The following is a 27907-nucleotide window of genomic DNA, read 5'->3' as shown; positions in this document are numbered from 1 at the left end:
TTTCAGCAGCCAACAGCCCTCCCCTCACCTTTACAGTATTGCCTACAGACCCTTCTCCCACACCTTCCAGCAAGTATCGGCTGGATCCTGACTGCCAACAATGAATATAGGCTCGGACCAGGTAACAAGACTAGCAGCATGTATTTTAGACACTTAGCATTGACCTCTGTATAACCCTCTGGGACTGACGTGTATTTTATGGACCTCAAGCAGTCACAGAAAGCATTTCATTTCTGTCAGTAGCATACATGAAGGTATCTCTTCCTTTGAAGTTGCTAATGAAGCTACAAACCCTCCTAATATTGATGTAATCCTCTTAGTAGAAGTTTAGCCTGATTAATCTGGTGCTCTGAACAACATTCTAAAACTAACAACTTGATTTGGTTTGTGGTTTTGGTACTGTCTGATCTTGTTTTTTCATCAGTTATTGATCAGAACTCAACTTCAGAACCATAACACACTTATGTAACAATTGTCATTTACCATTTGTTCTTTTCATTTAAACAAAAACCAAACCAAAACCATTAACAGACAAGAATCTTTCTTACAGTATTACTGTTCCTGCCTCTGTAAATAAGGTAAAACTCTTGTAGATTTTTGTCATTAACTCTGATGCCAGGAGTCAGTATTTTATAGGCATCACACTAATGCAAAATGCATTAGCACTACCATGGGCTACTCTCCCGACAAGGTGTTTACTCCACTTCAGCCTGCTTGACTGAGTTCTCACCTTCATTTGGTTTTGTTTCTCTGTCTACTTAATGCATTTTCAGCTATCATCATCTCAGTTCAAGTAGGATGTTTATTATTTGGAGCTCTCTCTCTATGGACTGTGTTAAGAGTTAGTCATCTCCTGTTTCTGTTATATATTCCATTTAATTAAAGTATAAAGCATCCTTCTTCTTTGTTGACTCATCAATGGCAAAGGAGCTCATCTTTCAGAGATTGTCTGAAGAACACAGAATGCTTTACGTGTGTTAGAAAAAGATACTTCATCTCAAGGAAAAATTATTTTTGTTGATGTTGGGCGCTCTTCCCAGAGTTATGATTGACAACTACCTTCAACACTTCCTAAAACCAAAATACAGTTTAAGATTAGATAATGTTTACACCTTAGTTGTACACCAAGAGCATGCTGAAGTTTAAATAGAAATGTAAGATGGCCAGGCAGATAGCTAACTTGGTTAAAAATCTTAAAGACGCTGCTGGAAGTGCAGATCTGTGGGAAAGCTCGGTAAGTTACAGGCAAAGACGAGAAGTTTATCTGAAGCATTATTAGTAAACTGAGAATTTAATTAGGAAGGCAATTTCTTACCAAGTTTTACTGAGAGTTTCTGGTGGCAAAAAAAAAAGGCATGTCATTGTGTAATTAAAGATCACGTCAGAGGGCATACCGTGGAAAGATCAAAGTAACAGGCAGTTTTGTTTTGGAGCTTTCTAACTAAGCACTGCGAGTTGCCCTGCAACTTTAAGATCATTATTTTAACTTGTTTAAACACTACTTGACATGAGGCGATACAACTTGTTAAAATGTCCACTAATTGATTCATGATTCTTTCTTTTCAAATATTCCCCCTTAGCAAGTAGAACATGTATCAAAGACACCGAAAATAAACAGAGTAATGATGCTTCCAGCAATAACTACACAAATGAAAGCGACATTTAAAACCATTATTAAAGTTGAAAAGTCAGACATATATGTTAGACAGCACCCAACAACTACAGCTACACCCAACAATCCTGCAGTGCTAAGGATGACACCAACGGTTAGGAGTTGTTAATGAAGGAAATTCCCTCAAAATGATTCCGAATCATTATGCTGCAAATGCAGCTGAGCTGTGGCATCATGTAAGGGAGACATTCAACTGACTTAAAGGCAGACACTTGCATTCCTAAATCCCTTGGTGCCTTTGAAAATAGTGCTTGTTTGGTTTCTTTTAAAGCTTGGTTACGTGAAGCTGTTCACCTTTGGAACTGCGCCTTCCCCCTGGTCTGTACAGTGCGCCTATTGCACGGAACAACAACCTAACCAAAACTGTTTGACACTTCTTTGTTATGTTAATCTACACAAACACTGCACCTTGCCAATTACAGAGAGGCTACACAACTTCTAGGACAAAAATAAAAAATCACAGTAAGATAACCTGGAACAACATAGATATTAAATTTATTCTCTTAGCTTTGTTGTGCTGTAGTATGTTTGTTAATGGTTAGTAACCCAAATTCCCTTGCTCTGTTTTCCAGCTCAAACTGAAAACATTTATTTAACAATTATTTAAATAATGTAAAAACAGTAAACCTGCTATGTTCCTGTAGCCCCATATCCTCCAATCAGCAGTTGTCTAGGGTGAATACAGGAATAGGATATGCATATGGCAATACCTGCTGATACACCTTCCCAGGTACCAGTGACTTGCTGTTCACGAACTTCCATGCATTGCTGTATCAAACGCCTCGCGTTTAACGCCGCTGCTCTTAAGCCTACCCACCCACAAAATCAGTTTTATAGATACGCTTTCCTATCACGTCACGACACCGTGTTCACTGATGGCAGCTGGATGAATGGATATTTCATCACCTAATGAAAAGCCTGTAGGGTCCATGAAGAGAAGTTGCTCAACCTTTGCAAAGAAAAGGCTAAAATGTGTTTGAGTACGCTGCAAAGTTGGTGTTCCCAGCAGAGGGCAGCAGCTGCTACGCACAAGCGAGAGGAAGGCTTCAAAAGATACCTCTGTGAGGAAGACTGTACCTCCTCACTCCCTGAGGACACCCGAAGATCACATATCAAGCACTCTGTGGTCTAAATTATTTATACCAACTCAAGATTCTACCTGTCACGATTACCAGGTTTTAAACAAAATTTTCAGAGGGAAGTGAAGAAAGAAGTCTGACAGAGGGGGATTTTTCTAACGAACACTGACCTTTAAACACAGAGAAATGAAACAACTCCGATGGGGTAGTAAGAGTCATATTTGCAAGATTGCTGGTTCATGACATGGAAGTTTTAAAGTCAAGTTAATATGTGTGTTTTATTTTAAAAAGCATTTTCATCTGATCTTTGGATTTATGTGCAGCTGCTGAGAAAAGGGATAAGAAAAAAGTTTATTAAAAGTTAGAGTTATGAGATCCGACCATCGAAAAAGCCTTCTAGAATGTGCCAAGGACATTTATGAACTGTAGTTGCTTGTCAAGAACCACCTTCTTCAAATCCACGATGGTGGCAATCTTTCATTCACACATTAATTCAATGGAAAAAACCAACTAATTACGTTTTGGAGCAATCTAACTCGATTGGTGACTGTATCCCTCATTGTAGAGATGGAGAAAGTGACAAGAAGACATCAGTGAAATGCCACAAAGAATGGGGGAAGTTTATATTACCATTAAAATATTCGGCTTGGTGCCTCTCCCAGTCTTCTCTAGCTGTATTTGTTTATCTTATGGGGCCTTAAAAAAAGCCGGTACGGTGACAAACATTGTGATGAAAACCAAGCACAGTTCCCCTGGATGACAGCCCTGGAGAAGCACGTTTACAGGACTTCGTTCTCGTGAGCAGGTAACTGCTTTCAAGCCATGACAAAAGTTACCACGTGCCACGCTGCCACCACATAAACCCTGGGGTGTCGGATCTGAAAAATTGCTTCTCATTTTGCTCTAAAGCAATGAAAATAGATCACTACCCTCTCATCCAGGATTTTTCAGTTTTCCACAGTAGAACAAAAAAGCTAAGTGTATGAATTTGCTATTAACTAAATGAGCCAGAACTTGGTGTTTTCCTCAGCTGGGACACTATGATTTATAAACTGATGCACGCAATAATGTGACATGATGCTTTCTGCAAAGACAACTCCATGTCACATCAGCATTGCATACAATATATTGTCGGTATTTTCTTTTTATGAGTATTAAGGGACAACTGATATCTGATGTTATTTAAGACAGAAATAACTCCTTATTCTCTTGACATGAAAAAATTTGATGCTAACACATAAAAAAAGAAAAAGAGACCGTAATACCAGAAAGGCACCAACCAAAGGTCTTCGGGTATTAATTACAAAAGCAGCTAAATTGAAAACTCTACTTAAAGCTAGGAGATGTTTCAAATGGTATTAAGTTAATAATCACCGAGTTGCTATTTTCATCTAGTATGTATTGGGTGACATTTCACAAAATCATGTGATAAAGTGGAAGATGTTTTCATATTTCCCTTTGGAACAGAATTTTGATTCTATTTCAAAGGAAACATTAAGGAAGTTGAAAAAGTTTTACAGACAGTTCATACGAATTAGTGTATTACAAAAGTTACTTCCTAAATAATCCTCTGAGTGATTTCAAACAAATCTCCTTAATCCAGCACCAACAAATGTAGAGTTTTAGGTCTGGCCATTTATCCCTCTGAACTGCACTGTAACAGTTACCCAAGACCAGAGGAGAAGACACATTGTCACGACGATGTGAGAGCGCAGTCATAGGGGTGATGAGCTATTTCTCCAAAACAGCGATCCTTTCATACACTGACTCTTACAAAACTTCAGATTCTTCTTTCTGGAATCATTAAGGGTTATGAATGGCCAAAGGAATCAGTTCACCAAGTTTTGAGTACAACGATGTCCACTCATGCTGCCATGATTATTGAGAACAACATGAGCAGTGGTAAATGCCAGTTCCAGACATCTCAAAAAAAAAAAAAAATTGCAACTCCAAGATAATATTGCAATAATTCAGCGTAATAAAAAAACCCAAAAAACCTGATTCCCTTCATTACGCTCACTCACCGATCTACGAATAATGGTTTTGGAATCATAAGCTGAATGTAACAGAGGAAATAAGTTTAATCAAAGTTAACTGCATTAACTAAATCACATTAGGCGATATTTTGAGTTATTCTGTCAGAAGACATTGACAATACAAACTTTTTCACACATACAAAAAAAATCTTGCTGTCTTGCATTTACTAGATGGAAAACACGTAAACAAATGCCTAAACAGAGCTGATATCCACTTTCCATGAGTTTCCCCTTACAAATGAATACCTCCAACTGTTGTCATGTGAACACACATCTGTGTGTGTGAACAAGCATTTATTTGTACAAATCTGGTCAATTGCTGTATTTCTGAGAGTAAAGCTATTATGGACCTTGCTCTTCAAGTTAGGCTTTCCTTTAGCAGTGGCTCAGTGAGAAGTTGTAGTGCTTCCGTGCTGCAGATCAGGAATGTCAAATTTGGAAGAAAGGTGGCTTTGGTATCAGGGAAGTGTCTTATATGTGTCCTGTGAAACCCCACTCAAATCCAAGAAAGTTAGAAGCCTTGGAAAACCACAGTCTGAACTCCCTGCACAGTTCGATGGTTTACTCCCAGAAGCGTGAGGGCGCTGAGTGCAGGTTATCCCTCAAGTTTGACCGGGCACGTTCCCCTGTCAGCTGCTGAACTCATTCACTCTGTATGTAGGCACAGTGAGACAGTTGCCAACAGGCAGTGGGACCCCAACTCAAGTCTCTTGTCCCTAGTTTCAGACAATTTAAGACCAGAAGAGATCATGACATCCTCCAACTTCCTGAATTTTAGACAGAGCTAAGCCTAAGAACTAGCACTTCGCTCAGACACATCTTCCTAAAACGACACCCAGCGCTGACCCACAACACAGTACAAGGAGACTGCCAGTTCATTCACTACTTCAAATGTGTGAACGGGTGCTCGTAAATATCTATAAATATCTCTGTCTATCCTTTCAGTCCTCTTTTTGATGAGCTGAACAAATTGAACTGTAAGTCTGTCACCCGAGGGCACAAATTCTCCAGCGCCAATGATGTGTGGTTTTTTCCAACAGCCTCTTCCGGTTTTTCAATGTCTTTTCTAAAATTCTGATGTCAAAAGCACACCTAACATTCTACTGTCAATCTGAGATGTTTTCAAAATCAAAACCTGCTTTCTCCCCTCCTAGATATTTCCACGGTGCCCATCCCAGATGAAATTAGGCCTAAAAGAGCTAACACAGGACCAAAGTCTCCTTTTAAGCTGCCTGCCCATTACAACACTTAAATCTATTTCCAAGTCACTATGCCTAGGACAGAGTCTCCTCCTCCAGTGGGTATGACTCGTGTTCCCCATTTCTAGGTGTAAAATTTTGTGTTTGCTTAGATTTAAAAAAGCCAAGATACACCAAACCATCTTCCTCCTCTCCAAAATCCCAGTTCTGCTGAGAAATGAACTGCTCCCAGCACCCTCATTTTCACTGCTCCTCACCCCATACACACGGCACTTTTCGTATTTACAGTAAATCTGTATTAGCATTCACGCCGTACTCAAAAGTGCTCAGGAAAAAAACCCATTGTATTGGGCTTGGTATAAAAATGCATTCATTAGAAATGCCACACTCAACAACAATCCTTCGGTAACAGTTGTTCTGGTTTGTTAGTTCACTAACTTACCGATCCGTTTAACACACACTTTCTCCACGCTGCATAATGCCAGGTTCTTAGTAAAACCAGCATCCTACAGAACTTAAGCCTATCCACAAAATCAGCGAGACTGGAATTCATTTCACTTCCATTCTTTAGGTATCTACTGTGTGAATCCAGAACCAGCTTCTCCGTTACCCTTTCTGGTCTAAAATCTGACTGACAGCCTGCAGCTATACTGGTCACCACGCTTTTATGGGGTTTGCTTGTTTATTTTTTAATATTGGCACCTAGTAGCACTTTTCTAGTGCCGTCGAATTTCTCTTGCACTCCAATGTTTATCAAAAATGAAAAGGCAGAGATCTCAGTCTAGTTTGCCAAGACTCCAATGATTCAAAATGTATTTGCAGGCTATTTTTAACATATGCTAACTACTAACAAACTGAAAGTTATTTTATTATTTTTAATGAAACAAGTATTTCACTCTGCTTCACCTAGAACAAGTAGTTTTTACAAAACATTCTCCTTTTTCCACACCATTCATAAAAGTTCATCCATCTAAAAATACGCCAATAACATTCAGATAATATAAAGCACACCAAAAGTCCCTTTTTAGTTAAAAATATCAAGGATTATAGCTGAGCAGACATGATATTTGCCCATGACCTGCAGCTTGTCTTTAACTTTCCTGCACTTCATAACTAGCTCAACATACTTCTACTATCTTCTTCCTCAAAAAGTCCTTCTTGTTCTTTTTTGTTGTTGTTGCTTACACCTCCCTGTCCAGTTATACTTCTCTTTTGCTTTTGAAAATTGTTTCTGAACACTCAGATATGTGATTTCACTAGCTGGAAGTTCCTTCTGGTTACGCTGAAAGTTAGAAAATTATGGAGAAGATTGTCCCTACGCCACACCCATTTCCAGATGAATTCATCACTGTAAGCACCCTTAAAGCTGCTCAAACTAAATGACCTTGTACCAGATGCGGTACATTTTTATGCTAGAAAATTATCACCTGAAATTTCAGGCTAATTACACTTCACCATTTTCCGAATTTCATCTATAGCACAAGCTTCCCAAACACTGGTATTTTTTTCCTTATATGCTTTTTATAGCCAGGTGCTCAAGAAGCAACGCACCTCGTGCTGTTTGCAACAGACGCCTATCAGTACTACCCTCTTGGGCTGGTTAATTAGTAGCCTTTGATTGATTGTATTTGATTGATATGTATTCCTTGCATTAATTAACTTGAAGGCAGGTGCCAATGTCGCTAATATTGCATACTGCCCTCCATCTCTTTTAGCCACCCCATCCTTAAGCAGGCTGTAAGCACTGATTCCGCATTCTTATTTTATTAATTGCCCCGCAAAGTTTCAATAATATCAAATATATCTCATTTTTCATCATTAATGAGACTTTCCCATTTATCACGCTTGCCACGAGGTTTATCACTGATACAAAACCAACTGCAAATCTTGTTTTCAGTTCTGTTCTAAGTTTAATTGGCTCTTATAACACCAACTTGAAACTGCATTTATCTACCTAAGATGCTTTGCTGGGGCTGTCAGTTAAGCCCCATCTTGGTTGCTACAGGCTCCAGCTAGGAAGGCTCCCTGCCCTGTGTCCCTTCTCTGCCTTCCCACAGGACTTTGTCTCCATGTCCTGCACAGAGAAACCTGCAGACTGACTCTAACCAAACCCAACAAATTCCCCTCCACTATTTTCTTTTGTGGATCTTCCTTTTCATCGCATTTTTCTCATCCTCCTAGTTTGCTTTTTCTTAATAGCAGCATTCACAATGCCTGCCAACTTACCTACCATGTGGCACCCAACAGGACCAAATAGCTACGTCTTCTACAGATTTCTGCTTCATCCCTCCACAAAGAGCTCCCACCATTAGCCAGCTTACTCGAATATACATGGATTACTTTATACTTCTGTCATGTCAAATGTCTCCTGACTTTGGTGGGGGAGGTGATTAGCTACAAACCATCACTGCACTCTTCAGATCCTACCTATTTCTTCTGTAGTATCAGTGGGAATGACTTCCCATTCTGACTGGTAAAAAAATAAGATACTGCATATGTAAATTCTCCCACCAAAAAGTTAAAAATTTCGTTAAAAAGAGGAACACGGTTTCATGGTTTGACAACTGAATTCTTCTTCCTCCTTTTAGCAGATTTTAATGGCAAATGGAGCAACAGGGCAGGCGAGGTCTTAAATACAGCTTCCACCAGCTTCTGTGAATTTTTTACCATTGCTATGAAGCCCTATAAAAGTTTACATTCATGAAAAACATCATATTAGAGACAACTCAAGCCGTTTAATGGCCAGTTCTGAAGTTCATGACTACACTTCTCTACCTGAGGTGAGCACAGTGATACCACCTTACCAATATCACCACTGTAATATTCATGAAGGTACCTCAGTGGTCCAAAGAGAGAAGTCATGGCATAATAAATAACTATATAACAGTTAAAGGTAGAACAAATGGAGGCATATGCAGAGAGAATCAGCCATGACTGAGGAAGCTGTTAAAGAAAAACATTTATTGTCTGCTCTGTTTTATTTTTAAGCATGGGATTATTGCATTAGAGACTATCATAATGCATCTGCAGAAGGTATTGGAATTGAGACACCATGACTTCAAGTCCTGCGCGATCAGCGTAAGAACAACGCTCTTAAATAATGCTTAACATTTTCTAAGGATTCTCTTTACTTGTTCTGAGCACAAACCAAGCACCTTGACTCCATTACACCAAGATGCTCTGAACCCCACATAATTCTTCCACAGGGTCAGAACCTTCAGGCTCAAAGTAATGGCTGTTGCCACGTGAGCGAACAGAGAACTTCTTCAAAGCAATTTATCATTCCATTTAAGTGCATACGGCATTCGCTGGACTAAAGAATTTCACAAGCGTTCACTGACAGCAGTTTCCTGATACGTTCGGAGACAAAATGAAGAAAAAAAAAAAATCTCAAAACTTTTAAGGAAAAGCAACCTGTTCTACCCATGACATACCCCCATTTTCATAAAGGGCTGGTTTGGTCTGAAACTAAAACCCAACAGAGCCTAAAATCTACAGTGTAAAACAGAACCAGTGAAATTTCTGTCCAAACAGTTATCTACTTGGCAGCTACACGGAAGTGAAAACTTAATGTTATAACCAAAGGACTGCTCAGCACCCTGAATTGAAGGTGCTGTCAGCCCAGCTTAGAGCTGTGATCATTCAACAACCACCTCAGGTGTCAGCAGACAGGTCACTAAAGCACAATGCAACTTTTGGGGGACTGTCCCCAAACCCCCTGGAGGTCGCATACACAAAGAGCTTTTCAGGAATCACACCCCACATGCTTAGCAGAATTTGGCAGTATTTAGCAAAATTTGGCAAATTTCGAGAAGGACTGGAACGGAACAGGCTGTAATACAGTCACACTGTAATACAGTCACACTGTAATACAGTCACACTGTAATACAGTCACACTGTAATACAGTCACAATTAAGGCATGCAACAGCAGCTTTACTCTAGTGGTGCCAGGATTACCATTCCTTTGCTTGAGTAGCGACTTAAGCCCCGGATTTTAAAAACAGTATTTGAATGCTATTTATATAGTGTATGTTGTGACTACTAATATTCCAGCAATTACCTTAGCTCAGGCACATACTATACGAGGAGTTTGGAAGACAATCTGTGATCTACTTAAGGCTGAATTTACTGTATCATTAAAAAGAAAACTATTGTTGTTCTTTTGGGGAGTTCTTTTTAATTTTTTTTCCTGTTAAATTTAAATTCAAAATCTTTCTGCCAAGTTTAAAAAAGCCCTTTTAATTGAGTACAACTTGTGAAAATAATGAGGTTTTGTGTTCGGGGTTTGTTGTTGTCTTTTTTTTTTTTTTGAACTGTGAAAAGTCTGAGCATTAGCTGATCTAGATTTGACTGGATACTCACTCTGTCACACAGCTCTTCAAACGTGAAGTCTGCAATGGTTCCACACGCTTTATTCAGCCTCAGCTCTCTGCCTTGCACTTTTAGAATCCTTGGTCTAGTTACTATGGGAACATGAACAAAGACTCAATCTTCTCTGGATAATTACTATAAAATTCATCTCTTACAGATAGGAAATGCATAGCTTGATGAATAATAGCACATGATTCAACACATAAATTAGACAAAATGCTGATACAATGACTGCCACTTGAGTGTGGCATCAACCCATATACAGCCATGGAACTTATTAATTGGTCAGTGGAGATTGGGCATTGTGTTCTAAATGTATTCTCTTTCAAGAGAAATTAACTTACGTACAATCATTTTGTTTCTGAGCCAGCTCATCAAACAACTTATCCATGACAGCCTCCACATCAGCTTCACTTGTGCTACAGTGAAAAGAATAATAGAATATGAAATTAATAACACTTGAAGCCAACATCAAACAGCTGCCTGAGCCTGCTTAGCTTTTTGCCCATAAAAAAGAGAACAGGATGTTATGCTCTAGATACAAACATTAGATTTAGGATACACTTAAAAGTAGAGAATATTAACTCTCAGGTAGATGATTCTGCCTTATTTGCATACACTGAAAGACTTCTGTGTTTTGAGCTGTTTCCAGTAATGAGGCAATACAGGCAGAGCGGATCCATTAACACTATGTGTTCACAATGAGAAAAAAGGCTTCTGGCTCTATCTTGCAAGCAAAATAAGAGTAAATAGATGAGGCAAGGCAGTCAAGCACCTAAAGAAGTATCCTTTGAAATTCCTGAAAGGGAACTTGGTGAAATTAAATATTGCAGCAGCTTTCGGGGGGTGGAGGTGGGGGGGCAGGCTGTGAATGAAATAATTTGCAAAATTAAACTATGGAATTCAAAATACCAGCACAATTTCTGCATTAGTTTTTCCCTTGTGTTCCCCACACTATTTGGGAAAAGATCAACTACAGACAGTAAAAATGCCAAATATCTGTGCTGGGAGCTGAGGTAAAGTTTCTATTCATCATACAATTTCCACAAGAAATATAAATCAGTCTGATCAGAGAACGTTTTTTGTCACTGATGGGTTACAGGGTCAACCTTCTGTGGTTCATTCTTAAAGACAGATAATATTTCTAGCTGAGAGTAATAAATTAATTCTATGGGAGACTAGAATAAACTAGAACTAGGATACATAACACGTCATTGACATTTGTATAATCTCATTTGTGCGAAAAATCTACTTTTATAGGTCGTGGATGCGCTCAAGTTGCATTGCTTTGCATAGTTCTAGACTTCCCCTACATGATGAGTGATGATCAGCATGTTACACAACTATTTTCCTGTTCATTAAGCTTTAAGCACCTCGAAAATGTTAACAACAGAACTGAAATAACTACTTTTTAGCTCAAGCTTAACAACAGCAAACCTTGCAGACACAAAGAATTTAGAAAAAACCACCAAAAGCTTCTACAAGTGCCATTTCAAACACTTTAAAAAAACCTTTCCTGAACAGATTACAGATTATAAAACTGTAACTTCAGAAAAAAGCAGTTTCTCTAAAACTGTAACTTCAGAAAAAAGAAGTTTCTCTCAATGTTGATATTTGTGTGATGCTTTCCTCTGACAAAATGGCAAATGAAAAGGAACAGGCAAAACCAGAAAAAGCAGCCGTGAAAGGAGGGAAAGGTGCATGTGTGCGTACTCTCTGACATACACGTGTGCATATAACCATCAAAAACGTTGATGAAAAGGCTACAAGAATACGATGCCTTGGTGGATACTGGCACCTCATTGCCAAGAAAGTTTGTTTTGAAAATACACACCTGAGACTGAGATCAAGGAAGTTGCTTCAGTGCAGAATCCTCTAATTGTGTTACACTGATTGCTTTCAGGTGAGCATGGAACAGCTTCTAGCAACCCTCAGTTGCATATTTTAAATGAAGACTACACAAATTATCAAGCATAAAAAGGATTTTAAAAAACTGGTGATGATACTATAATCATTAACAGGCAAGTATAAACATGTTGGACAAGAACATTTTCTTTTGGGGGCAAGATTACTAACTACATTTCAAAAAGCTGGAGCAAAACACTGCATAATACCTAATTTTAAAACAAATAAACATACAATCCTCACATACTAAGGTAGTTCTACAGGGTTGAAAACTCCAAGGAGCAAGTCTGAATAGAGGAATGAATGAGGTCCCTTCATAAAAAAAAAAGATTAAATAAGTATCTCATTTCCATTGGCAGCTATGGGGGTTTTTTTAATTGGGTTTTTTTCCCCCCACTGCTTCCCAATGATTTACACAAGTTGTAGAGGTAACCAATATCCTTCTAAGGAGAGAACATGGGACAGATCTGTCACCAATCTCTGTCATTCATTTGATCATAAATCTTACAGCAGAACACCATGAAATACTTCTGGCAGGTACAGCTCCTGGGACTCATTCGTGTTTCTCCTCCTCTGAGAGCTGATGCCATAGGCACCATGTTTAACCTATTCCCTACTAGAAACCACAGAGGCTCACACAGGAAAACAAGGCTCTTCATTTCTTCAGAGTACGGGCAGGGAGACAAGAAGATGGTAGGTGCTCTCCAAAATTATCAAAGAGAAAGTCAGAGAGTGCAACAATAAGCAGAGCTGTAAGCAGGGACAGCTCCACAGACATCGGAACAAGAGCCACGATGAGCAGCGCTCAGGGAACAGTGGCGGCCTCAAACAGTACTGAGCAGACACCAAAACTTAAAGTGGAGTCAGGAAGGTAGAACCAGAGTTACTTTTGAGTCCGTACAGCCAGGCTTTGAAGATACAGAACCTGCATTTGATCTGTTTCCTCTGTATGACAATTCTGTCCTTTCCTTCCAGAAGCAGGAAGAGTTACCTGTCGTAGTTCCACTTAGCAGCGCTCCTCCTTCCGGACAAGCAGCTACCATTTCTAACTTTATAATAAAGAGGTATGGACATACTTCATTCCAAATATCTGTCACATCGATGAAAATACTGCACCTTTCTTAATGGAAACATGATTTTTAAATCAATGCTGTCTGTGGGGTTGAAAGACGCAATGGTTACAAATCTGATTTTACGTCCTCGTTGTCTGCCATGCTCAGGTTGTCATTGAACAAACAATACTCTAAGAGCAAATATGAGATAGGAAAATTTCTGCAATGCAAAGATGTCAAAATATTAATATTTAAAATAAAGGATGTTTTTATTAGGTAGAGATATGCTGCAACTGTAAGCACAATTTGAATGTATTTTTTAATACATTTATTTGCAAATATAAAGTGCTAAAGAAATTTTGTCATGATAAACAGAAACAATCTGTCAAAATAGGAGGGTGTTGAGGTTTTTTCAATCCAAGGCACTGGAAACACCCAACATTAAATGAATCCTTGTCATTGGATTTCTATAAATACTTAATTACTTAAATACAATAAGGATGTTCTTCTATTATAAGAGAATCGTGCAATCTCGTACAAGAGGATATTCATTACTTTCTAACCATCTGTCACTTCAGTTCTCCAAACACCACACCTCCCCAAAAAATCTAATTAGTTTTTATTCAGTCACACATTATAAATGATGCTCGTGTGGTTATTGAAAATGTAGTTTAATGAAGTTAATATCAAGGCATAATGGAAGGCGGTTTGCTGAACAAAATGGACCAGAAGGCAAAGAAAGGAAAAGTCACACTCTGCTAATTCTACTACGCATTTTTCATTTCCCATTGACGAGGAAATTATCGGCTAGTTAGAGGAGAAAAGGAGGGCAAATACCATATCATAGATAAACTTACAGGTAGTAAAGTTTCCCAGCAGCAGGCAGCACTCGTTTCCTGTAGTCGATTCCAGAATCAAGCTGGACTACACTGCAGTATTTCTACAGAGACAAAAAAATAACAAAACAAAACCAGAATAGCTTTTCTGAAGCCAAAGCTGCGTTTAGTCCTGTCTGCGTTAGAGAGAAGACACACTGCTGTGATAAACTGTCAGCGTGAATAAGATCTGCAAAACTGAAATTCAAGATCACCAAATTGAAGTCTCCTTTACAATTATTGAAGCAAATAAGCTGGAAATTGTTCACATACTCAAAACAAAGTAACCATTTTCAAAAGTCCATCAACTAGAAAATTAACTCAGATCAGAAGCACGGGGAATGAAATGAGGGTAGATATTACACATTCTCTCTGGGTAGTGCTTTTTTGAGGGAGTGTGTAAAAATAATTATTTTCACATTAAAGAATATACATTTAGAAATAGAAAATTAAGAGTAAAAGGAGTTTAACAGACCACAATCAAATTCTAGCAATAGAAACAACTGAAACTATTTTTAGCTCAAAGTAGAAGTAATTTTATTTTTTCCTTCTACTAAGAAGATTAAAAATTTTAGGAGTCAAATATCAAATATATGAACAGCACCACATTTTGCTCCAAAACGGACCGAAGTATAAAGTGGAATAACAAAGTTTTATTAAAAAAAAAAAAAAGATTGTTTCATTTTGTAATGTCTGAAATTACGCAGCAAAGGATATTTTTTCCCCCTCTTTAAACAACCTGTAAGATTCCCAGCATGAATTAGATGTCCCTGAGTAGTACTCACAATAATTGCTTCTGTTAGAAAACTCAAACCCAGCTGTACTAAAAGGCGCTTTTTTGATTCGAGGCCTGAGGCTGAGAGCAAAAGCCTCACGAACCTCAGTGGGATCAAGATTTTACACCCTCTGGCAAAGAAAATAGCTCTGCTTCTCTGTTATTACTCCTGCCAACACACACAACTTCCGGGCGTTATATAGCTACAAGCAAAAGCAGCTATACAAGAAAGAGAAAAAGGTTTTCATATTTTAGAAAATATACCTCTATCAACAATTTACTTGAAGCAATAAAACCTTTTTTTGCAGGTAACTCAACACCATTCAAATTCTTTGGATTGCTAGAACCCACTAAATTACCCGGCTCCTTCACTGCACTACGAACTATTAGCTTAATACTTTCGTTAAGCGTTTCCTATTCTGTGTGTCGAATTTTTCAAAGCCTCCTTGAGGCCATTCAAATACCAAAATTGGAAATGTCAAATTTCATTTATAACAACTACCCTGCAGAAAGAAAAAAGCCCTTAGATTTTAGAATATTATCAGTGATTTAAAGAACAATGGCCCTTCTGAACAACCGCGGACTATAAGAGTTTACAAATAGCTGCAGGAGGGACTGGGCTGACTCACTGCACTCATTTTCTGCCCTTGGCTATTCCTAAAGGCTCTATACCTATTTTAAACCACCAACTTCTCTGCAAAGATATACAGCTGAAAAAAGAAGGTAAAAAAAAAAAAAAGCCAGCCTGAAAAAGCACAGAATCCCAGGAAAATCCATGTGTCCTTAATTCCAGTAAGTGAAAAAGCCATGCTAATCAAATCATTATCTTGGGCTAAGGCTACTGCAAACACAATAGCGTTGGTGCTACAATATTATTATAATCTATTCCCTTTCTTTTCATGAAAGCTTACAAAGGAAGAGAATAACAGAGCAGAAGAAAAAAGTTCCAGAGGCACGTAATAACATGCACAAGGGAGGGACGATGTTTAAGCTTTTCTTCAGCAACAGTCAGGCAGTCAAGGCTAGAAGGTTCCTGAAATTTCACAGCAAAGCTGATGCACTTGGCTTTTCTTTGCCAGGCACTGATGTTCAACATCTTTTTTCCTAACGTTTTATTTTTCCAAACCAGTAGATTAGCTCAAGTAATATTTTCTCAGTGTTATCCGGGGAGGGTGTGGGGGTGTGTGTGTGAAATCACGTTACTACAGCTGTGCAAACTATAAGATTATTTAGATTAGATATCTGGATATTCAGTAATGCTGTTTGTCATCTGGGAGCTTTTTTCTTGAAAACAACAGATAGGAAATCTTGCACGAATTCAGCCTCATCTCTTCAGCCTTCAAGATTTGTTTACAAACTCCACCACTCTCAGGGTGCTGCTGCACACAAAGCGAAGAGCGAATGCAGAGCTACATATACTTCAAGAGTATGGCGTGGTTGTGGCAGGGCTGAAAGGAAACAAAAGTGCACCCGAACACCGAGGCTGGTGTGAATTTATTGTGTCAGTATTTTCAGCGGTGCTCGTGGCTCAGCTGCTGATGACTGAGCAGGCTTTCTGGCACTGACACAGGCTGATGCTGCGCTGTATTAGGCAGGTCACTGTGGCTTACTACAACATAAACCAACACTAGGTGCTACAGTGTTTTAGTCCACTTGTGTTCTGCTTACAAACTTACCAGGCACCGACAGTCTTTTGTGACACCGGGATTTAACAGCAGTGACTGAGTTCTGGAGGTAAAAACTGTAGATGTAAACACTACTGATATAGCTAAGAAGTAGATGCATGTCTTCTGCGACAGAAGAAACACGTATCCCTTCCCTTTTCTCTTTCCTCAAAGTAATTAGTATTATAACTATTCAGGAAAAAACCACTGTCATTAATGACACTAGTTAAGAAAAGCTTGTGCGCTCAAAAGCTTATTCATGGGTTTGGCCCCTTTTTCAGCTACAAACATTTGCCTCAATGAAAGATATTTCTTCTCCCTATAAACTTTGCCTTGTATGTCTACAGTGCTGTATCACTGTTGATTTTAACCGGATGTAGCATCACAGTTTATTTCAAAAACACCTGTTAGATATTCTGGGTGATAGGACCTTCGAGCCAGAAAGGCAGCAGCAGCATCCCATTCAGAGATACACAAACCACAGTCGTTACAGTCCTACTGATTTTTTTGCTTCCTTAAGAAGGCAAAAGTCAATTGAACCAACATGAACAAAATGGAAAACCAGAAGCCTGCTATACAGCACTCTTCTGTGATACGTGATAAAATCATAGAAGCAGGGGACAGTTAACAGGAACAGAGAGATACTTAGTCCTTTGGGAAACATTTGGCATTTTACTATCTTGCTGCTTGGATGTTCCTAATCAAGTTCTAGTTTTGTTTCGGGGGATGTTGGGGGGTTTAATTCTGTCCTATCTTTTGAATACAGTTCTGTCTCCTATTTTTCAAAGCAGCATTCTCAGTCAAATTCTGGTTCATATTTTAATAATCTCTAGTGTATTTTTCATCCATTACTCTCTCAAGAACCACTGACTAGGAGCTCTAAGCCAGTTTCTTCCCTACGCTCCCCCTCCCCCCCCCCCCCCATTTTTTTTTTTTCTTTTCACCTCTCCAGACTGATGTTCAGTGCAGGAAGCTACTCCAGCCACTTAGAGCCCCTGCTCTAAATAAAGATAAAACAGCCATAATAATTTCCTAACCCTTCTATAGGTACACACGAGTAAGTAACTACCCCTGCTCATCACCAATTATTTTTACTGAGACACATCAAAGTTCACTCACACCTATTCTGGTAGGCACTGCATAAATATGCATAAATTGGATGGCCTGCCATTAAAACAAAATATTATAATCTGCAGAGCAACATGTTCCCAGAAAACATTCCTTAAAACATGATTGTTGTTACTAGGTTGTAAGCTTTGTAGGGTAGGAACAACCTTTTCCTGGCAGCAGAGCATAGATCTATAGGTGCTACTGGAAAACAGCATAACAAAAATATCAGAGAGATGTGTGAATAAAAAACCTCATCATTAGGTGATGATGTAGAAGAAATTAATGCCAACAAAACAGCACACGAAGATGCAGCGGTGTAGGCTGTAGAAAAGCTGAGCCCTATGCAGCAGGGAAGAGAAAGGGCGTGATAGCGGTACCAGTGACCTGAAGGGCAGTACCGGGAGGATTGCTGGCAGCGCCAGGCAATCACAGCAGCGTTCCTCCTCCAAGTTAAGAATGTTCTGGTGGAGATGGTTCTAAAGGGGGCTTCAGCACATGGTCACCTTTCATCAAAGCCAGAGTCAGAAAGGTCACAGAGAAGATATGCACTTAGCAGAGATCTGAAAGTTTTTCCTGTTGGGGTTTTCCTTGTGGACAAGGGTACCCACCGGGGTTCTTTGTGTCTACACACACAGACTTTCATTCACCTGATTCACAAAAATGCAAAATGTCCATATTTGCAAAAATTTTTTTTCCCAAGAGAAATGCTTTAAATGTTAAGCAGCTTATAATCAAAATGTATAACAAGAAAATAAAGTACACCACAATACTGTGTATGTCCAAGATAAACACTTAAAATACTGAATTTACAAAAACGAAAACCAGATCCGTGGTTGCTTGGTGTGGAAAAACAAATACTGCTCACCACTGTAAGGATGAAATACTGAACCTCAGAGAGGCTGCGTATGTGAGCATCACCAGGCATCTTCTCTCCCCTTCACAGAAGTCCATGACATTATCGTCCTGCATCATGGAACTAGCAAATCAATACTATCATTTACCAACCCTGCCAATTCAGGGAGTGTGGGGGGAGGTAAGCATCTCTGCTTTTTACCCTTCATCCTCCTGCAGCACAGGGAAAAGCCCTACAAAGATTACATACAGAAGTTCTGGTTTCTCTCTTCATCTTTGGACTAACTTCTCCAGCACCGGACTGATTAAATCCTACAGATGTGATTGCATCCTCACACTCACTAATCACCACCACGGAATCCTAATCAACAGCCAAAGCACTAAATGGAGTGCTCAGATTGTTAGTACTTAATTGTCAATGCCACGACTGTAACTATCGGTTTCCATTTTTTAAGATGGAGATTTAAACTTTCAAATTTCATTTACTTGGGCTAAACTTCTACTTTTCGTTTGAAATAAATACTTAAAATTGAAGGTGCAGTTAGTCTAGTCTATTCTTTTGGAACCACCTACAGTTTCCAACAGATTTTCTATTCTATTTCAAGTCTGACTTACCCTATTCAATTCAAATGCATAAAATTAATTAGTCATACAATTTATTTTGAAGTCATTTATGTATTTATGTATACAAAGAACAAATACAATTACGGAATTGAAAACGTAATTAGTAAGTTAAAAAATACAGCATGATCATGCACTCATTTCCCCTGAAGTGGCAGAAAAACTTTCTATTCCAGAAGAAAAAAGACAAAACCTCTAGGCTCAACTCAAGACAGAACACCTAAAGCCACAGCCTGCAGCGAGAATAGATCAAATTAGACTTTCAGCATCGCTACTGGAGAAAGTTAACCACAGACTAATACAAATAAATTCTTATTCCTGTAGGCACTACTTACAGTCCTTTGCTGCTGCAGTCAGGAACAGTAGCTATCAAAATGCTTAAGCGCTCAAGAAATTAAAGTACATGACATGATAGATTGTTAAATAGAGGAACAAAGGTTTCCAAACATTTCAAAGACAGTCAAAGTTACCTGGATAACCTGCAAGTTCTCAAGACCTGTGTTTCCCATGTGTCACGAAAACCCCTGCAATGGTAACAGACGACCTTGCAGTCCACATTAAACACGGTACTGACCACCACCTGTCCCTGTGAGCTCAAATACTATCATCAGCTCGTGACCCTTGATAACACAGGTGAGTAGGTATCTCTGAACTTTATTGAAGATCATCATAAGTTAACCCAATTGTGATTCTCTGCTCTGAATTTTAATGGCGTTAAAAAAAAAACCAACACAAAATCACATAAATCATGCTGTCAGACCACAAGATCAGACAGACCTTATCTGAGGACCTGCAGAGAAGGCGTAGACGAACAGAGATGTGAGAGTGCTTCACCTTGGGATGATCATTACCTTAATTTCCACACCTGCTGAGCCTTTCACACTCAGGTCAAATCAGACACCTGCAACTGCCACAGCAGCACTGCATCTGCAGCACCAAGAACACTTTCCATACGAGCCAAGACGAGCACAGACCTATCCCCAGGCATGCAAAGCTGCGCAGTTAGTACCCTTGGCCTCTGGTGCGGTTCTTGAGATGCACATTTAGAACACCTACTATTAATTACCAAGCCATGCCTAATGGAGACCAAGCCACTCTTTCTGAACAAAAGGAATTGTAATTTCCATCTAGGCATCACCTTCCCTTTTCAAATGCATACTCAGCACCTAACTCCTTGTATTATATAAAAAAAAAGTCACCCCACTAAAAAACACCCTACACCTGTCCACCATTAACAATACAGAGGATCACTAATATTTCTTCTCTCCCGCAAATCGGAAAAGACTGCAATTGCTCACTGGAAATTATTCTTCTCATACATTTACATCCAGCCTAAGAGAGAAAGATTCTCTCGCATCACAGAACATGAAGACACACGATGAGAACCCTCAGCCAGCAAGAGAGTTCCTCAGGTAAACAGAGCTCACTAGATGTAACCATTTTTATTTTCCATTATTTGACTCCACGTAGTGCTAGATTATCAACTAGAATATTGTTTCTTCTTTCTTAAAATTCTGTCTTAAACTACCTCAAGAAAAAGTTTCTTCATCCAAAGAATACCACTACAACCGGCATTTTCCCAAATGATTCGTAACTGTGGTAGAACAAGAATCCTGCCAAGCAAAATGCAGTGTGTAATGAAAAAATTATTTCTGACCTACTAAGCAGACCCACAGCTTTTAATTTGGGTGTACTCTCAAAGTCATTAGCAAGTGACAATGACCAGCACATTTCAGAATGTGAAACTGGTGTGACTGGGACTCACGAGCTCAGCAGGTCTGCCCGCAGCCTGCTAAGAGAAGTGCGTGAAGTGAAGCACAGTTTTTCCTCTCCGGTGCAGCTCTAAAAGGAGATCACCCAGACCATCGGTCACGAGCAAGCATGGTACAGGTGCCGGGCCTTCAGAGGGCTGCTTCTTTTATCCTTGCTTAAAACTGGCCTTGTTTAAGCAAACAAATAAAAACCCCAAACAAAACAAAACAAGAGAGTGTAAATCAAGTTGGTAACACTCCTAACTTTCTATTACACCAATCCACGAGATGTACTCTGGGGGAGGGAAAAGGAGAATGGGAATCACCAGGTATTTGGTGGTGGATAAAAACTTGGTCCGAGCGTTGCTGGGTGTGCATACAGTTTTTGTCTCCCTGTTCAGATGTTGTTGAAACAGTAGACTTTAAAGAAAATGTCAATGAATCCTCCTAGGCACTACACATGACCTCTGGGGTAATTAGCAATCATTCAAAAACAACAAGACTAAAATGTTCTATTCTTTATTACTGTCAGCTCTTGTCTTGATCAGCATTTTAATAAAGATGGTTTATTGCTAAGACAGTTTCATGAATCAGTCATAATTACATTCTGACACGCAGTGAATAGCAAAGCAAAACTAAATATCACTTCATCAACCTTTCTAACCTTTATGCAAGTATTAACTGTAAATAATTTTTTACACAATCTTACAACAGAAAATCTGCATATTTCTTAGCTTTATACATACTCTACCTTAACTGAATTTCCTGTGACCTATACCTGAGAAAAAAAAAAAAGCCTTACAATCAGGCATAATTACTTAGTCTTGCATGATATTCAGGTGTTGCCTTTCACAGATCAAATCAACTTCAAGTACAAAAGGCTATTTGTTCTACAAAACGTTTTAAGGGGTTAACTAATTTTTTTTTGCAGTCTTTTCCCCAATATGCTTCACTACCTGTAATAAAATGAGAAATTGCTACAGTAGCCTTAGATACTTCATACTTGTTCCAATTTTAAACACTGTAATGAAAAAAAAATCAAACCCACAAAAATGCGCGCAAAGAAATTTTGAGGAAAACTTTGAAAATGTTATCCACGTAGACGGTAGAGTATCAGCGAAACTAATCATGCTCAGGTTAATTTTGGATGATGAACATTTTATTGTGAATTATTTTTAAATGGACCTAGAGCCCAAAGATCTGGGAAGTGAAACACTGGCACATATAATTTTTTTAACGAATCTGTTTCTTACACTTGTGGTAAGAACATTTGAACTTTAAACTGAAGCGTTTAACAGAGATAAACTTAGAGGCAAAATTAATTCAATGAAAGTAGCACAAGTTTACATTACAGCCTTCAAAACTTTTACAACTAAGAAACCCCACTATTCTTCCTACCACAAGGAACATACGATCTATTGTACAACTTCTCAATAACTTATTTTAATGTCTAGCTACAAATCAGCTACCCCCTAAGACGAGGAAAAATAGACAATTAACTTGTAAAATAATGGTGCATGAATAAAGACAGAGACTCTTAAAACGTACTGTTCTGTGAATGGTATTTCAGATATTCAGGCAAAAGTGAAAGAATTCAGGAGGTACAGATGGGGCTGTGCCGGGTAGGAGGCAAATAGCTTCTCCTTTTTCCAGTCAGGGAGCAGAAGAATGGCAGAGAAAACTTCCATGCAATAAGAATTACACGGAACAGCTCCCCCCATTTCACGTAACTTAGGAAAAAAAAAATCCTCCTTGTAGAATAAGTATAAATAAATTAAAAAAAAACCCAAACGAAACCACCCAACCCAAAAACTAACCCACAAACCACTGTATAACATTCGGTTTTGCTGAAGAACCAGTAACAACTGTAACTTTCCATCTCTAACAAACAAGCTGTGGTGTTCTGGGAAAAACAAACGCCAAGAGTTCACTGTGAATTTATAATTCACAACATGATGTCTTGTAAGCTAAGGGTCAAATTCACCCCCAAGACGTGTGCTTCGCTGGAATTATACCCTGCATTAAGTTATTTGACTAGATTTCTTTTTTGCTGTTGTTTTTCTTTTTAACATTTGATTTGTATTTCTTTTCCCAGTATTAGCCTTTGCTCCTGCCAGTACTGTTGGCAGGGGGAAAAAAAGAAAAACAAAAAAGTAGTATTGATTTACAAAACTGGATTTCCCAGAATGAAAAAAAAAAAAGCGATTAAGATCTAAACAAAGGCTAAAGATGGCTTACTCTTAGCTCTGATGAGGTCCGCTACCTCATTACCAACGACTGAAAACTTCTGATGCATTTTGTTTCAAGGGAATCCAAAAGTCCTTGCTGTAAAGCAGGCTGGGGGGTGCAGGCTCCATTCACTCTTTCTGTATCACGACCATTATGTAAGAAGTATAAAACACTGCCTTTATGCTGCCAAACCACAATGACTCCTCTTACATCAAAGCGTTTTCACCACTAGGGGTTTTTTTCTCCAAAATTTATTCAAGCCAAGGGCAGGGAGACAACAATTCATACACGCTAATTACACCTAATTATCTATTCCTTTTTTTTTTTTTCTTTCCACCAGCTTCAGCCAGTGTTATTTGCTATCTGGGTTTCTCACAACCTCCCCTTGCCCTGTCCATCCAACTCGACAGTAAAGTCTTTGAAGAAAACGGTTGTGGCTTCTTAGAATTTTAACAAAATAAGGTTCAACTCAAATTAAATTATTCTATTATTAGTTTTGACACATTTATGTGTTAAATATCAAGGCCTCTTGGTTAATTTGGCAAATTCCTCACATCTCTTCATGGCTAGAACTGCTGGTAACACCCTCTCTTGTAGGAGCTTCTCCTCATGCTTTCTTTTCATGATCTAAATGAAATGTTTATTGGATTAAAGTTCTTATCTGCAGACCTCCACGGTGGCCTGTGACAAAGAGCTTAAAAGCTTTATTAATTGGCTCGGGCTTTTTGGGGGGGAGGCAGGACCTCATTTCACATTACATCACAAGCAAATAAAACTGCCACGTGTAATTAGACTAATTTCCCCCGATAAAGCAGGAATCAACAATTCCGTATCTATGATACACTTTGATTTACACGTTTTAATCAAATTGTAAACAAACCAAACAAGAACTCAGGGAATCCTAACAATCAGAAGAAGTGAGAAGCAGGGAGCCCAACGCCGAGCTACAGTAGCAACTATTTTATCCTTAAAGTTTTGATTGCATCTAAACGAACTGTCCAGGACCAAGTGTGCGTGTTTAAGACAGCCATAGAAAGTTAACGAACCAAACAGCTTAATATCTAGAGAACACACTAAAGCGATGGGTACATCATAAAATATTGTAACAGCTCAGTGCTCAGAACTACAGAATCCAAATAATCCCTCTGTTAAATTTAAACACACACACACAGGCTTAGAAGGCTGAATGCAGAAAGGGCTCATAACTTCTAATCCGATACCTCACTTTCTATACGCAGTATTTTGTTAGTTGACAGTCTTACGGATTTGTCAAACCAAAATTACAAATTTGTCGAAGTGAAATTATACTGGTGTTCAACGCAAAAATACTTGCAATCATGCGGTATTTTCTACTTTGAATTTTTTCTGTGTTTAATTAGGTACACTTCACAAAAGACCTGTACTTCTACTACTTGCAGAGAGAGAGAACAGGAACAAATGCTCCTTCTACTTAGGAGTTTGCTTGGTTACATACTAAGAAGGGAAACAAAAGGCCCAACATCTTCAGTAACGAAAAAGTCAACCGATAGGCAAAGCCATCACAATATCAAAGGCCTAATCCCCACGATTCTGACTCAGGTGACAGTTCACAGGGGTCAGAGTGGCTGACACTGACCTCAAAAGCAGTTTTTAACTATTCAGCATGCTGAAAGCTGCCGGGCTATCACACCATTAGACTGGAACAAACTGACAAATCAATTCCATCAAGGAGATGACTTTGGTGGGGGGGAGAGAAGAGGCAGGTCCGCCAGTCAACAAACCCACATTTCTCACACAGGTGGTGGGACAAAAGCCGAGTGCACCATCAAAGGCATTTTCTATCTACCAAATGCCTTTGTATAAAACTAACTCCCACCACTTCCTTAGGGATGGCTCTGAAAGTTCGAAACACATGTTTTTCACGTATTCAAACTAAGTTACTGAAAAGAGAAAATACTTTTAAATTCCTCCATTTCTTGCTTTGTAAGAAAGGGTGTATTTTAATTAAAACCCGAGTAGGCAACAATATCAATAAGTATTCGATCAATTTTGAGAAAGACAGTGAACGGCGTATAAAAATACACTGCTTTCCTTTTGAGAGGATGTACCACGATTACTGTTAAGAGTCATTTTAACCAAACCGTTTTAAAATAAATAATTATTTGGGCCCTAATAGCAGAAGAAAAACCATTCACTACAAGAAGCTTACAGTAATTTCATGTCCTACTGACAGCAGGTTTTTCACCGATTCTTTCTTTTTCATTAAAGCAGAATGCAGGTAACCAAAGCCAAACATTTTATTTTAAAACTCTACCTTTTAAAGGTATACTCACACTAAGAAAGGCCCTAAAACTTCCTGACTTTGAGTTAGAATTTAGTGCAGTGCACGTCTACTCCATGAAGAAAACCTGACAAGATGCAGAAGCTACTTATTTGGTAGTTTGACTCAGCTCAACATTTTAAAACTTCATGCTACAGTTCCAGGAAACCTTTGGAAGCTCAAGAACCGATCCTTTAAGTTATAGACTACACCACAAACAATTTGAGGAGCTTTCCTTCCTGATTGTGCAGAGGATGAAGCATCGAACTAGTCACTGAATCAGAATTCCAGAACGGTTGAGGGTTGATGTAAATGCCTTCATTAAACGTCTGCAAAAATTAAAATGTTGCTAAAATTACTGCCAGACCAGTAAATTAAAGCGTGTTTTCTCTTTTTTTTTTTTTTAAGAGCCTCACTCCAGATCTTACGTCAAGTTGTTAAAGGTACATAGCTTTAATTATAAACCAGTTTTTAAATGTTCAGAAAATGTTTGTATTTCGTATTGGTTTGGAGTAATAATTTTTGGAGTATTTCTGCTCTAAGCATTTTAACAAAGTAACTGCGAGCAATGAATGTTTTTCTTCCCAAGAGCTGCCTTTGTTAAAAAAAAAAAAAAGAAAAAAAAAGAAATCACTTAGAAGTTCCACGTACTTTAAAATGCTTGGTAAGAGAAGCTGCAAGATTAAAAGCTCAATCAGGAGGGACGGTACCTAATTGCAATTACGGAATTAAAAGATTTTCCTTCCTAATACTTCTTATCTCTGCAAAGCTCTATCTCTGTAAAATTTTATGAACTGAAGAAGCACTCCTATCTGTTGCAGAAACTAAGCCCTTCCATAAATAATATTATGACCCAAATAATTTTAGCTACAACAACGAACTGATCAATTGAACAATTGAGAGGTTTTCCCTGTTTATTAAAACTACCCATATAAGTTACACCATCAAAGAATCACAGAAAAATTACATCTCAAACTAGTTAAGATTTCAAAAGATCAGAACGCTGGGATAGGCTCAGAACCGGGCAGGGGACTCATGCAGGGCAGGAAGAGCTGTCAATAGTCCTACCGGCATGCCCAGCTAAACAGACTTGGAGCTTTTACGTGGCCACCGGCTGCAGTACCTGGAGCTTTGATGTGGCCCTAAAACGTGAAACATTGCGTTCGGCAATCACCTGTTCCCGGTAATCTACCTCCTAGAAAGGCAATACAAGCAAACTTGCAAGATACCTGTATCTTTCCTAGAGTGCTGCTTTGCCTTTTTGCTTCTTCTGCAGGAACTGGTCTGTGGTTATCTCTGTAAGAAGTAGGAACCCACATACAGATACTGGAATGATAGAGTCCAAAGAAAATAAAACCAACAAAAGCCAGGGATGAACACGGGTAAGTCTAGGTCTAGGAAAGAAACCATTTCTTTGGATCAGTTGAAGACAGGGAAAGATTTCTGTATAACAGTTACCAGGGCGTCTAGGAACTCTGCGTTCCATTTATGAGGAATGGAAAGTACCTGAATTCTATTTCAAGCGAAGCATCTCTCTAGAGAAATGCATTGTCAGTATTTTCCATCCATCCAATCCTCCCAAGAATATTTAAAAGGATTTGGAAGTCCTGTGTTAAACCTGAACTACTTTTAGTGCTAAAGCATGATTTTAAGATTTATGATCATATAAAATACTTTCTCCAACAAACAAACGAAACCAACCCACCCATTCGCCACCCCTAAAGCCCAAACAAAAGCCCTCCAGGAGGCTCTGAGCCCGGAGAAAACTAAGACAGGGGTTAGTCTGAGCTGTGAAAACCACCACCAGGGAACAGGTTAGACAAGACTGACACCACCACGGAAACGCATGGCTTGGAATATGGTAAAAGGTAGAACAGGCAGTAAACCAAACATTTGCAAGTATCCAATGTAATATTTTTCCTTTATATTTCCATACAAAACCCTGTAAGATGTCATCTTTTCATTTCCTAAAGTCACACGTGGAATTACGAACAGCTGCGGCAGAAGCTACTCCATCCATTAACAGCCATGCCAACGGTACAGATGTCACACGCACGGGGGAGGCCAGTGCATCTCTCACACCACCACAGCCAGAGCATCAATTTAGTTCTAGCCGCGCCTTTGTAATGTAGAGGTCACCTGTTAAAATCTTAATTGAAAATACATTCCAGTGTCGGTTTTTTAATGTCTACTTCTGAAGTGTGGAATTAAAAATGTGGCTTTGGAAATTTTTTCATTATTATTTTTAATACCTTGCCATTACCCTTGCATTTTCCAATTAAGGTCAGAGAAGCATTTGTTGATAAACTTCCTCTGACTCAGCTTTCAGGCATTAGGTTTCTGGGAAAGAATCGTATTATATCGGGAACATCTATTAAAGTGACCTTACAGGCAGGTATATTTAGAGCAGTGTTAA

At 38.8% G+C, this 27907-nt stretch overlaps 1 protein-coding gene across 1 annotated transcript in view; it reads right to left on the bottom strand.

Moving 5' to 3' along the window:
- Positions 1-27907, bottom strand: part of LACE1 (lactation elevated 1) — a gene marked incomplete at its 5' end in the record, with an annotated part of 56309 nt that overhangs the window by 6101 nt on the left and 22301 nt on the right. Inside the window, 3 exons of the mRNA XM_010141631.1 lie at positions 10350-10450; positions 10707-10777; positions 14173-14255. Coding sequence (XP_010139933.1) covers positions 10350-10450; positions 10707-10777; positions 14173-14255 — 255 coding nt within the window. The remainder of the gene's footprint in view (positions 1-10349; positions 10451-10706; positions 10778-14172; positions 14256-27907) is intronic.

The sequence above is a fragment of the Buceros rhinoceros genome, unplaced genomic scaffold, assembly GCF_000710305.1.
Source record: "Buceros rhinoceros silvestris isolate BGI_N320 unplaced genomic scaffold, ASM71030v1 scaffold26258, whole genome shotgun sequence".
In the NCBI taxonomy this organism is placed as follows: domain Eukaryota; kingdom Metazoa; phylum Chordata; class Aves; order Bucerotiformes; family Bucerotidae; genus Buceros; species Buceros rhinoceros.
This window is presented reverse-complemented; position numbering and strand designations above follow the sequence as displayed.